This window comes from Hippocampus zosterae, chromosome 16 (genome assembly GCF_025434085.1).
Source record: "Hippocampus zosterae strain Florida chromosome 16, ASM2543408v3, whole genome shotgun sequence".
NCBI lineage: Eukaryota > Metazoa > Chordata > Actinopteri > Syngnathiformes > Syngnathidae > Hippocampus > Hippocampus zosterae.
Genome location: NC_067466.1, coordinates 6,455,799 through 6,468,290, shown reverse-complemented (window position 1 = coordinate 6,468,290; position 12,492 = coordinate 6,455,799). Strand labels below are relative to the sequence as shown.

General features: G+C 41.1%; 2 protein-coding genes and 1 long non-coding RNA gene across 4 annotated transcripts; 1 reads left to right on the top strand and 2 right to left on the bottom strand.

The window, feature by feature from the left end:
• Nucleotides 1–78: 78 nt before the first annotated feature.
• On the top strand, nucleotides 79–416 carry LOC127587881 (uncharacterized). Its single transcript, XR_007958895.1, has 2 exons — nucleotides 79–269; nucleotides 310–416. It is a non-coding gene; the product is annotated as an uncharacterized LOC127587881 (long non-coding RNA).
• Nucleotides 417–445: 29 nt separating this feature from the next.
• acat1 (acetyl-CoA acetyltransferase 1) lies at nucleotides 446–7,553 on the bottom strand. Its single transcript, XM_052046351.1, has 12 exons — nucleotides 7,409–7,553; nucleotides 6,927–6,974; nucleotides 6,727–6,844; nucleotides 6,387–6,482; nucleotides 3,257–3,357; nucleotides 2,794–2,937; nucleotides 2,435–2,585; nucleotides 2,265–2,360; nucleotides 2,049–2,162; nucleotides 1,287–1,351; nucleotides 1,012–1,169; nucleotides 446–868 (listed from the first exon to the last, which is right to left on the bottom strand). Exons 1-12 carry the CDS (start codon nucleotides 7,457–7,459, stop codon nucleotides 748–750), a joined length of 1,263 nt encoding a protein of 420 aa, XP_051902311.1. The 5' UTR covers nucleotides 7,460–7,553; the 3' UTR covers nucleotides 446–747.
• Nucleotides 7,554–8,578: 1,025 nt separating this feature from the next.
• On the bottom strand, nucleotides 8,579–12,360 carry LOC127587798 (macrophage metalloelastase-like). Of its 2 annotated transcripts, none has more exons than XM_052046261.1 (10): nucleotides 11,986–12,360; nucleotides 11,486–11,739; nucleotides 11,245–11,393; nucleotides 11,052–11,177; nucleotides 10,797–10,958; nucleotides 9,852–10,050; nucleotides 9,617–9,741; nucleotides 9,361–9,520; nucleotides 8,963–9,066; nucleotides 8,579–8,892 (listed from the first exon to the last, which is right to left on the bottom strand). In XM_052046261.1, exons 1-10 carry the CDS (start codon nucleotides 12,172–12,174, stop codon nucleotides 8,789–8,791), a joined length of 1,572 nt encoding a protein of 523 aa, XP_051902221.1. In that variant the 5' UTR covers nucleotides 12,175–12,360; the 3' UTR covers nucleotides 8,579–8,788. The 2 variants fall into 2 exon arrangements, with proteins under 2 accessions (XP_051902221.1, XP_051902222.1); XM_052046262.1 differs by having other exon boundaries at nucleotides 12,064–12,360.
• Nucleotides 12,361–12,492: the final 132 nt, after the last annotated feature.

The following is a 12,492-nucleotide window of genomic DNA, read 5'->3' as shown; positions in this document are numbered from 1 at the left end:
CATGACTAGGTACGGTACACCACAACTGATTTCTTAAAAAAAAAAAAAAAAAACTTGAACATCTCTTTTCTATGGCATATAAAATACTCTTGAACATGTTGGTTATTGATTTCAGATGAAACTTAATGTGCAGAGACAAAATATATCAAATGTATCAAATGGTGGAAAAATAAAGAAAACAAATTAACATTTTGTAAATCTCACATTTGAGATGTAAATGAAGAAATCATCCACAAGCGAGTCTAGTCATTGTCAGCATTCTAGGGTGTGTGTGTGGGGGGTGGGGGTGGGGGTGGGGGAGGGGGGTAGCTGGGGGGGGTGTCCACTGAGAATTGATTTTCTTTTAATTTACACAGTGAGTGCACTCACTGGTCTGTCCACTTGCTACAATGAAGGGAAGATTTTTTTGGTGTTTTTTTTTTTTACAAAAGACATCAATACAGCATTGCTTTTATAAAAACTATTTATTCAACCATTTCAGTGTAGAGTTAAATATTAACTTATTTTCCCACCTAATTGTTTAACAAAGGATGTAACATTGGAGTTAACATTGGAGTTATGATGTCAGCGGAGTTAAGTCCTTATGTGTTGTGTGAATAGGCCTCCTGGAGCCTGACAAAAAAAGAAAAAAAACTGCATTCTTCATAATAAAGCGGAGAGCTTTGCAAACGATTTGGACGCTACAATCCCTCACCCACATATTTCAAAGAGAATATTAAAGGGGCTGTAAGCGTCCCCTTTCCATTTCTAGAACTTCTGGATAATAATAGAAGAGGCTCCACCCCCTCCATTGCAGATACCTGCCAGACCGTACTGGCCAGACTTGAGGTTGTGCACCATATGACCCACAATTCTTGCTCCAGACATCCTGACAGGTGAGAAAAGGGGACATGATTAGGAACTACAAAAAGTTACGTGCCACACAGTAACAACAACTACAATAATAATGCATCAGTATGACTGAACTTAGACATATTTTAACTTTTATTTGGATAACTTTTTAGTGCTTACCCAATGGGGTGACCGAGTGACACGGCTCCCCCGTTGACGTTCACTTTCGCAGGATCAATGTCCAGCATTTTGATGTTGGCCAGAACGACCACACTGAAGGCCTCGTTGATCTCCCACATGGCGATATCGTTTTTGGTCAGCCCGGCTGCGTCCAAGACCTGACAGCCACACACAGATGCCCTTTTGATTTAATAACATCTCTGACCTGGAAGTACTTCTTTAATTAGGCATTTAGCAATTACAGGAAACTCAAAATTTAGATTATGTGTACAAACTTTTGGTACAGCGTATGCAGGGGCAATGGGGAAATCAATGGGTGCAACAGCTGCATCAGCAAATGCTACGGAGCAGAAAGAAAAGACCAAAATTACAGATTTGGTTTATAACAGAAATGTGAGGCTTCAGGCCACTCCAAACACAGCTAAGCTCTCATTGGCGACCAACATGAATCAAATACTTGACAACTTCGTCAGTTCAGAAATAAACATTGAGTTAAATTTAAGCAAAACAACTTCCTGAAAATGGCACCTACGGAGAGATACGTTTATGAAGCAGTTTATTTCAAGAATTAAAGATCAACTAATCCGTGGTGTTTGGTGCTTTAGTTTTATGAAACGGCGCCATCTATCCATCCGGGCAAGGACGACAGTGGGGCAGCAACATCCAGCGGATTAAAAGAAAAAACTGGCCATCTTCCGCTCCTACTGTAATAAAAAGTGTAATGTTTGGCATTACATTAAATAAAGATTCTTTCCTGGAGATTTTAATCCCTTATTCTGCCGCACTGGCGGCCTCACTTGGCTTCTATTACCGACTGTTCTCTCAACCATTCCCCACTTTCCTACATAACACACTTGTGGTACGGCAAGTGATGAGGGATAAGCATACTTAGCATTTTGAAACACAACAGCGCTGGATGAGTTACACCATAATTTGTGATTGGATTGTGGATGCTTGGGCTGTCTCATACCCCGTAGGGAATAAAAATCAGAAGCTTTTCGTTTTCACAATTAGATTTCATCATAAATTGTCCTTACATACAATCCTGGCCAGTGGAGTGACATTATGTCTTTTTGCAGCGTCTGCTGTCATTAATACAAGGGCAGCAGCTCCATCGTTCAGAGTGCTGGCATTGGCGGCAGTCACTGTGCCTAAAACAGCAAACAAAATAAATAAGACACTATTCCCCCCCCCCCCCCCCCCCCCGCCCCCAATGAACAAAAAAAATGCAGGGAAGACAAATTGATCATTACCATTCTCTTTCTGAAACACTGCCTTAAGTTTGGGAACTTTACTAAAGTCCACCCGCCTCCACTCCTCATCCTCGGACACGACCACATCAGGTTTGCCTTAAAGTCATGAAACATACAACATGAAAATGTCACAGAGAAGTATGAAGAAAAACAATTGCGCTCTTACCAACCTTTCTGTGGGATGCTAACTGGAACAATCTCTTTGGCCAATACCCCCGACTCGTATGCAACTTTACTGCGCGTGTATGAGCTGATGGCATAGCTGTCTTGCTCCTCCCTGGTGATGCTGCTTTTCTTTGCGGTGTTCTCTGCACAGTTGCCCTGTTTGGTGATGACATCAAAGATTAGCGCTCACGTGGAATTAGAAGCTGACCTTATCAGACTAAAAACTTCCATTGACTCAACTCTGCCATGTGGATAATACCATCTTATACTGTACTTAAATACTAAATACTTTGTATGCATTGTGCTAACAAATACGTGACGTTTTCCATGGTGCTAATGTTTAAGAGTTTAAGTGGACAGTTACCATGTGGAATTTATTGTATACATCAGTCAGTCCGTCCTTCACAATGAGGTCTTCCATTCTAACGCCACCGTAGGATGGTGTTTCTCGAGGCATCACGTAAGGCACATTGGACATGCTCTCCATCCCTCCTGCCACCATCACTTCCTGAACAATAATTTAAAAACACACAAATAATTCAACGTTCATTTTCTCTGGTGGAGTACACACAACAATCCCACAAATATGAACCGCTAATGAAATTCAAATTTGCCAATGGACAATGTTTTTTTTCCTGGCTAATTCCTTTAATTATGTAAAAATCACCACGCAACACGCATCTCTAGCAAAGCTAATATTGAATAAAACATTTTAAAAAACCAAAACAACCTCCGTCTAATTTTGTACAATGAGAGATGGATACAAAGCTTACTTTTCAAATGGGGTTCACTCATGCACGTAGAGAAAAAAAAAAGGCTTTATCAACCTGGTGTCCACACATTAGACTCTGAGCTGCCATCATGATTGACTTCATCCCAGAGGCACAAACTTTGTTGATGGTTGTTGCTGGAGTGCCAAGTGTCAAACCTAAAAGTAATACATTCAAAACGTTCATCCACTCTCAGAATCAACCACTGATAACATTTCACAGTTACGTTGAGTGCTGTCGCATGTATTTGTAAAGCATTAACCAGTCGAATGTTCAGAATTAACACAGATGTAATCATCTCTGACCTGTATTATTTTATTATCTAGAGCAGGGGTGCCCAAACCTTTTGGACCGAAGATCTAATTTTCGATCAACTAACCTCCCGGGATCTACCCTTACCAGCACACGCACACACACGCCATGATGAGAAACAGCCTGGAACTGAGGCATGTGATGCACTTTTGCAGCCTGTTAACAATCGTAGCTCACACGTACCGTTTTAAAGTGCTTCCCTGGGCCCTCCTTGATTCCTATTCTTTGCCCGTGCCCTCGGTGAATTGTACACGAAACAATCTCTGAATGAGAATATTGACGATAAAAGATAGAGCGCAACAGCTCTGATTACAAGCTGCAATTGCAGACTGCTGAGAGCTAACAACTTCCGGTGACGTAATCACGCGCCACCGTAAATTCAAGATTTACTTGCTTTTTTATTTATTTACATTTATTTACACAGCGTACATTAACACAAAAAATATATATTATAGAGCTGTCAAACGATTAAAATATTTAATCTAATTAAAAATGCAATTGTCATAATTAACTCAAATGAACAAAAAAATTAATCGTGATTACTCACATTTTTTATCGTTTCTGAATTTCCTTTTACATTTTTTGTCCTATTTTTCCCCATTTTAATGCTATCATCAACTTGGAATCATGAATCAGTTTTCTATGTGCCAAATGCAAATATTTACTGAAATAATTTCAATTTTACATGAAAATTTTTCACCTGGAGCAGTTGTTCACACATAATCTCTCACACAATATTACTGTCCATCAACAACAGTGAAAAAAATATTTTGTCACACAAGCTGCTTTAACAGCTTTTTTAATGAAATCAAAACGGAGCAATATAACATTATAAAGTGCACATCTAAGGTAAACTAGTACTCAGCCTATAGTGGATTTAAACCATGGTTGCATACTTCGTTTTTCTCAAGTTTGCTTTGAACACAGCAGTCCGTTTCTGTATGTTTGTTGGAGAATAACGAGACCCCGGACACCAGTGTTCCTTAATGTGCCGCTGTATTCAAAACTGCCGGCTGTACAAACAAGCGCAAGAATTCCCCCGTGCTGCTGGGGTAAACCATTCTGAAGGAGGGGGGTTTCACTCCCCCTAACAAAGTCAGGCTATATTGATTATGTTGGTACTTCTTGCACGGAAGTCTCTCTACGGTTTTTGTGTCTACCTCATTTCGGATGACTACACTTGGTTCGATGACAACACTGGAGACGTTTTATTTTCGCTAGGTCGCTACCACTGCACCGCTGAACTTTCTTTGTCATGTCATGTCATGTTTCTTTGAGCCTCTGCGCACCGTCACTGTCAAACGAACACAGAGAAGCTCCACCCGCTCTATTTATATGGACACGGAACGCTGTAACCTTCCACACAAAATAGTTCCAAACAAGTAACAATCGCGTCAGTGGCATACATCGTATACCTGTATGATACACAGAGAGAGAAGAACAGGTAACTTTGATCTTGTCAGTGGAGCAATCTGGCAACTTTTTAAAAGTAAACTTTCCATTCATAAACTCTTTAAGTATCCGTTTTCGGTGTCTCGCGCTGCGTGGCTGGCAAAACAGACATGGGCGTGAACTTCTGCAGCGCGCTTGTTGTTTTGTTTCTGGTGTATTTATAGAGCAACGTAACATCCGCTTGTGACGTGTGCTGTGTTAATCTCGCGAGAAAAAATTTAATCCCGTTAAAATTCATTTAAATTAATGCCAATAAAAACGTGCTAAACTGACAGCTCTAATATATTACTAACATGTACAAAGACACACAAATAGTTTTTTCTCCTCGACACTCCTCGGATCTACTTGGGACCTGTCTTAGATCTACCGATAGATCAGGCTCGACGTAATGGGCACCCCTGATCTAGAGCAATAGAAATGTTTTTTTCCTCTGTGATGCAATTGAACCTTGTTCATTTCAAACATGCAGCTTTATTTGTTTGTTTTTTACTACTCATGTGTTGCATTTGAAATCAGTTGACAATAGCTTGGAGCAGTGCCACTTGATGCTATTTTAGGAAACCGAATACATGGGATAGCACATACCCATCAACGGCTTCTGTTTATTTTAGATCACAGTAGCTGAAGGTTAATGACGATGCAACAACAAGGATCAGTTGCACTTCTTACAACACAGGTGTCAAACGCAAGGCCCGAGGGGCCGATCTGGCCCGCGCCATCATTTTATGTGGCGTGCGAAAGCAGATCATGTGTGTCAACTTCCATGATCCTTTCTAAAATCCAGACCGAAATGTCAAATTGTCATGTGTAATAAATAACATTGAGATTTTGCAATAAGTTTCTGCTCCTGTTCACACTGACTTGAACAACAAGTGAACAAACAACAAACAAATAGTTGACTGATTTCAAAACAATACACCATTTTGTTGCGTACAATTAATAATAATAAGTGATGATTAAACATTAATTTGGCCTCCGAGGGAAGACGCAACTCCAAAGTGCCCCGCGACAAAAAATTGTTTGACACCCCTGTCTTACAAGGAACCTCAACTCAATGAGACACGTGGAGAAGATGATACTTTCAAACATTTTTAAGTATGTACAGCAATCACCATACCATAAATTGGTTGGCTTTATTTTATTGTCCGGTATTCTGTGACAACTGCTATTTTGAAAGAATACGTGGGGTTATGCGCAACTGAGCTCTTTCATATCAACTCTTGAATATTCACTGCATGTTGGTACAGAGAAATGGTGGCATCTTCCCTAACAACAAGCACATGGATGGAAATGTGACCATTATAGAACAATCACTTCAGTGAGGCACAATGGATAGGGCCCGTGCAGTGTAAAATTATTTTAATCGTTCATAGGGGGCTTTCTACTTTTATCTTCGTGGTAGATAAATAGTGAAACATCTCACCTGCTCCAAGCAACGCTTGTCTGGTGGGAGCCTGTCCTTCTCCTGCTTGGAGCACATTGCCCATGTAGACCTCATTCACATCTTCAGGCTTTATTCCTAAATTAATACAATTGCATTTAGTGTCATCAAAATCAATGTCTATGAATGACCAAAGCACAGCTTTAAAACAATTAAAAGTCCTTTATAAACGGGTATACAAACTTGAAAACAACAGCTGCAACTGCTTTTCACAATTACGGGAAATGTATTTGATGCCAGGTTTATCAGTGGATCTGGTTAAAAATACATTAAGGAATCGGAGAAATGTGAAACTCTGCAACGTGTTGGGAATAAACTGTACCTGCTTTATCTATAGCGCCCTTTATGGCAACAGAGCCCAGTTTTGTAGCTGGGACCGCTGCCAGGCTGCCCTTGAAGGAGCCCATTGGAGTGCGGACTGAGCTGACAATGACAACTTCCTGAAACATCACAACAAAATCTGCGTGAAGTGTACACTCCAAACAAGGACGAGGGACATAAATATGCACGCTCCAAACTTACATTGAGAGATGGACGAGACGTGTAGGTTCTTGACAGGTATTTGTGAATCTAAAAAAGGAGACCCGTGACGCATAAGACTCCAAACATGAATGAAAGTTCAAAAGACAGTTGTTGAATTTGTGAAAACAGCTTAGCAAGGAAATACAGGACAATTCATGTTAGCGCCCGCTTAAGTGGGCACAATTTAAACTTGCCTTGGCTTAACGTTATGTGTCATAATGTGAATGCCTCGGAGTAAAAAAAAAACAATGATCGGCAGATAGCAAGAAACAATTCACTTGAAAATCAATAAATCAATGTGGTGGGCGACCCGTGTCACTAATTTATGTTCACAATCAAGGACGAACGCAATCACAATGAAGTTAGCTAGTTAGCTTAGCCGCTAAATATTTACAACTGCAGGAGGCACGGACACAAGGTAATGGAACATATGACAAGGGGCAACCTTAAATTAGTGTATTGCTGAACACGCCTATGCTTACCAGGCGCTTGCATGTTCCGGCGCGTATGGTTAAAAGTCCACTGGATGACATTTTTTAACCCGATGAGTCCACTTCACCTTCGGCTGTGCACTTACACCGGAGAGACTCACGCAGCCAATCACGTGGAGAGGCGTGTTCCTCTGACGTAACCTAAAATTATTTCGTCGCGTTGTTAAAACGCAATTTCGCCACCTTGAGGCTGAAACCGTTGTTGCTGTTGTTTTGAGTTTTGGTTTCAGAAGACAGTCAACCGATGTAGTGCAAGAGTCGATATATTTTATTCTCTGTCGCAGGTCACATTCAAATAAGCGGCAATTCGGAAGCACGCTCTCACCTGCAATTTAGTCTTCATGCGAGTTTTAGGATTGTGTGAGGAAGTATACAAATAAACTCACACAACCAACAGTAGAACATGAAAATCCACACAGTATGGCTAAAGCCTAAATTCGAACCATAAACCACAGTGCTGTCCAAATGTTTGGTTTTACTATCCCCCGTCCCAGAATCAAAGGACAATTGAGGCACATGGCTTAGAAAAATCACAATGGGTATTTGGGGGAAAAAAATTAAATTGAACTGTAAAATTAGCTGACTTTGCGGCTAATACTCTGTTGCTGTGGCAAAACCACCCTCCACAGAGGTTTTCCTCTCACTAAATTGGTAGGTAACAACAGTGGAATGGGAACTGCAAGATATAGACTTAAATGCTTAGGCGAGCCCATATGTAAGCTGAAATGTTCATAAAGGTAGGTAATGTTCCCCACTGAAATGAATGGAAGTGCAGTTCATCCTTACAGATCGGAGTGGACCCCACATAGGCGTGGACTATGGTATTTCAAATGTGGACAAAATATCAATTTAATAAAGTCAAAAAAGTTTGAACAAAGGCTCAAACATCAACTGATATATAAAGACTGGGGCCCAACTTACGTTGTAAAGAAGTAAACTTTACGAAAAACCAAAAAAACAAAACGTAAGCTGCTAAACTAACAAACTACATTTTTAGTTCTTTTCTTTTTTCTTTTTATCCTACAAAAACCAAAGAGTATTTACTTTTGCTTTTCCTCACGTGGCAATGTTGAGGTAAAGAATCCATGACAGTGAAATATATATTTGCAGATGTATTTTGCATTGTGAAAGAAAAATAATTTGATCACATTTATGTTGTCAGTTACTGTACTCCCAAAGCTTTATTAAACATGACATAACACCGGTTCTGCCATTATATGGCATTATATTTGCCCACGCTAATAACCAATCAACTCATGAGATTATGCTTTTCTAAGAAGCTAAATCCCCTACAAGCGATACTAGAAGCGGCATGAACCATCGAAAAATACTGTAATACAATGCTCATAGATGGGAGACTTCGGTGACTGTTCAGTCACAATTCATCCAGTCACTGCTCATCAGCGTGCGAACCACTCTTCTTCTCAAATAACTGTATTGTGTCTGCCTGGATCCATACGAGAAGAACAGGTATCCTGCAAAATGTTGAGTCTCATTTAGACAACGTCATGTTGCAGGAAGAAGAATCTTTGAAAAATGACCTACCCCTATACTCAAAAGCAGCATCAACTCTGTAGCCAATCCCGGGGAGCTCTGTGCGAATCAATCTGGGGTTCCGGCGATCCATTCTGCCTCTCCGTTCGTTATAGCTTTCGATTCATAACAACAAACATTACGATCTGACTAAAATAGTTGCAGACACTTCATTGCACTATAAAATGTGCCTCTTTAAGTACACCGCTGCAAAATACAACTGCAAAATACGAATTCAACTAATTGTTGAAGGAGTATGTCTCTGATTTTGTCAATAAAAACACATCACAGTATAAATGTAATGTATTTATACGTATGCATACACACACACACACACACACACACACACGCACACACGCACACACACACACACACACGCGCGCGCGCGCGCGCGCGCACATTTTACTCACCTCCAGTATTTGTTGTTTACAAAAAAGAGAGTTCTTCCCACAAATGGAATGTGGACGGCGGCATCTACTTTGGTGACAGATGAAGGCAAGCCAAAGTCGCTGAGAGGTTTGGGAAAGCCCGGTAAGACTGTGTTCCTTTCGACTTGCCAGTAGTGGTCCCCTTTGTCAAGAAATTGTCAAGTTAATACATTGTCACTGTAGAAATGTTTTTGAATATACAGGATCTGCCGTTTCATTTGGTCCAACTCATTTGTACCTTCAATTAAAAAAACACCTCGCCCATATTCATAAGCGGCATCGACTTTGTTGATGCCAGACCAGACCGAATTAATTTTCCTTGTGGTGACACCATCCCAGTTGCTGATTCTCTTCCAAAAATGGCTTGAAAAGAAATAGAACATTTGAAATATGAGTAGATATTGATGACGCATCTAGGTAAAAGTAAACATTTGTTTTATGCAGGGGGTGGAATGTAAATATACTTGTCTAACCTGCCTTTGAAGAAATAAAGACGGCGCTGTATGGACGTTGCAGCATCAAACATGAGATTGCGGCTACACCAGTCTGGTTCTTGTGCAGGTCCGGGATCTGGTTCTTGCGTGGGTTCAGGCTCTGGTTCAGGCTGTGGTTCAGGCTCTGGTTGTGGTTTTGGTGCAGGCTTCATTGTTGGTTTAGTTGATGATCTGACTCCTAGAGAAATTCGATTTATATTGCACCTTACAAGCTAACCAACACAAGGACGTGTATCTATATGCATTTGACACACATGCAAAAAAAAAAAAGAATAAATAAAGCAACATCACAGGGTGTATCGGTGGAGATGCGCTCAGTGGAGTGACAATTTGGCTACTCGGTAATAATAGTTAGTTTAGGCCCTCAGGTAGTCCCACTTAAAACAGCAGTCATCAGTTCAACAGCAGCAGTCACTTTGTTCGCCACAAATACCCTCAAACACGAATGGCAGATATTCACGAGTTTTTCTGTAATGCTAACTTGTTCTTGCTTGTGCTAGGATGACAACCAACATGCTAGCCGGATGCGGCAACCAATCATATTTTAGCACTGTGTGTCCTACAACTAATTATATTGCAATGGAGGGCTCCCTGCTTAGAACCTTAGTGGGATTCCAAATAATGTGTCAGCGTATGACTAGCATGCCACATTTCAAGAGAATGAGAGGAGTTGCTTTAATTGGTCAGCAGTGAGTTAGGCTGTGATCACGTGATCACCCCCACCACAGAGCAGACCTCCCCCTCCCCTCTTTCTCTTAGATTCACCATCCTGCACTCATCTCCAAAATTGCCAATAGTGGTTCTAACCCAATGCCGTGCAGGATTTGGGCGGTTCACAAAATTAGAGCCCATTATATTATCCAGATGTACAGTTTCTCACATTGTGGCATTATTTTAATCGCTGCCAATAGGCCAAACTCTCACCATATAGTGCCTGCACTCCTTGGCGGTCATCTTCTGGTAGCACATAGCCTTCTGTGTTAACGTACCGGTAGGTGGGGAACATCAAGGCGGTTTGAACCTTAGAGTGGGATAACCCGAGTGCATGTCCAAACTCATGGGCTGCCACTAAGAACAGGTTGACTCCTGTGAACAAAAGCAGTTAACATGGAAACATTGGCGACATGCTTAGCTTTGGCGCAGTATGATTTCCATTATAACGATTAATTGACGGCGCACCTGATGAACTAAGAGTCCAGGTTTCATCTTCATCAAAATGAGTGTCACCTCCTCTGCCTCCACCAGGGGAAAAGGCATGAGCCAAGATTCCACCCGCCCCATCAAAGGGTGCAAAATCTCCATGATCTGGTTTTGCAAGAGACATCAAATTAATATCCTATTCAAGTTTGTCCCAGGACGAGGGGGCGCTTACCGCGAGCCTTGAACTTGATCATTATGTCCGCAGTGCCTGTTTGAATCTGCTTGAAATCCAAAGGAACAACGTCACTGTAGATCTGCAGGGCTTTGGAAAGTGTGGCATCCACGAAACCTTTACTCAAGTCCGGTGTATATTCAGTTATCCTAGTAACATTTAACACACATTTAATTGTAAGCTTAACCAGCAGATTCAGTGGCGAATTATTGCAATGTGTTCCAATATAAAATTGTCAAACCTGTATGTGACCACATTCTTTTCCCACTTGGGTTGCCCATCAAAGTGGGCATACTTGAATGTCTGTAAGTCTGTGAAACCGCAGCGAGGTTGTGACATCACTTCCATTGTGTCGCTGTCCAATTGACCTGTCACCTCCAAGCCAAAAAACTCCTGCATTATTTTGAGAGTGTCCGTGAAGGAATCAAGACCGCTGCGCCATTGTTCGCTATCAGTGGTGACGCCCACTTCAGAGAAATAATGAGAAAGGTAATCCTAGACAAAAGAAAACACATGATGGTTAAAAACTTGCGAATTACTTTTTGTTTGCTCAAATGTAGTGTGTTAGCCTTTTCAATCTTGAAAGGATGGACTGAATTTTTAGCTTTTTAGAGGTGTAAGAAATTCTTTCAAGTTAAATAGATGAGTGGTTCTGAAAAGTTTGCAAACTGCTTGGAACCCTTATTATTGGTTGTGTCATCGGGAAACAAAGTCTGCATTTCTAAACAAAAAGTGACGTACAGAATCGGAGGATCCCATCACGTTTGATTCTCTCCATACTCTCAGGTTGAACTGATCAACAGTTACAGCTGTGTTTACCTGAGCTTTAGCGTGATCTTTTTCGTCGGTTAGGATGCTCGGCACAGCTCCGCTGAGAACTACTGTCATCATCATCATTAACGCAACCTTGACAAGTGATGAACGTTCCATGATTATTATCCTCGTGCACGTGAAGACCAAGTGCCTGCAAAAATTCTTCTTCCCGTACTCTGCACACTCGTAAAGCCCTCGGTTAATTCCCGAGATAGTGTTTGGGATATGAGGTTAAGAGCAGAGAAAGATGCAAGACTGGGCAGTGAAACATTCCAGTGACTGTCTGAACAGGCCCCTTTGCAAAAGTATGGACGGTAACGCTGAATTAGATTAGAGAGACAACATTCTGAAGATGTGGCTAACTGCTTGATGAGCTTGTGCTTATGATATGAACCTAAATGAGGGAAGTGTGTTTTGACACAACGGGGTTTGCTT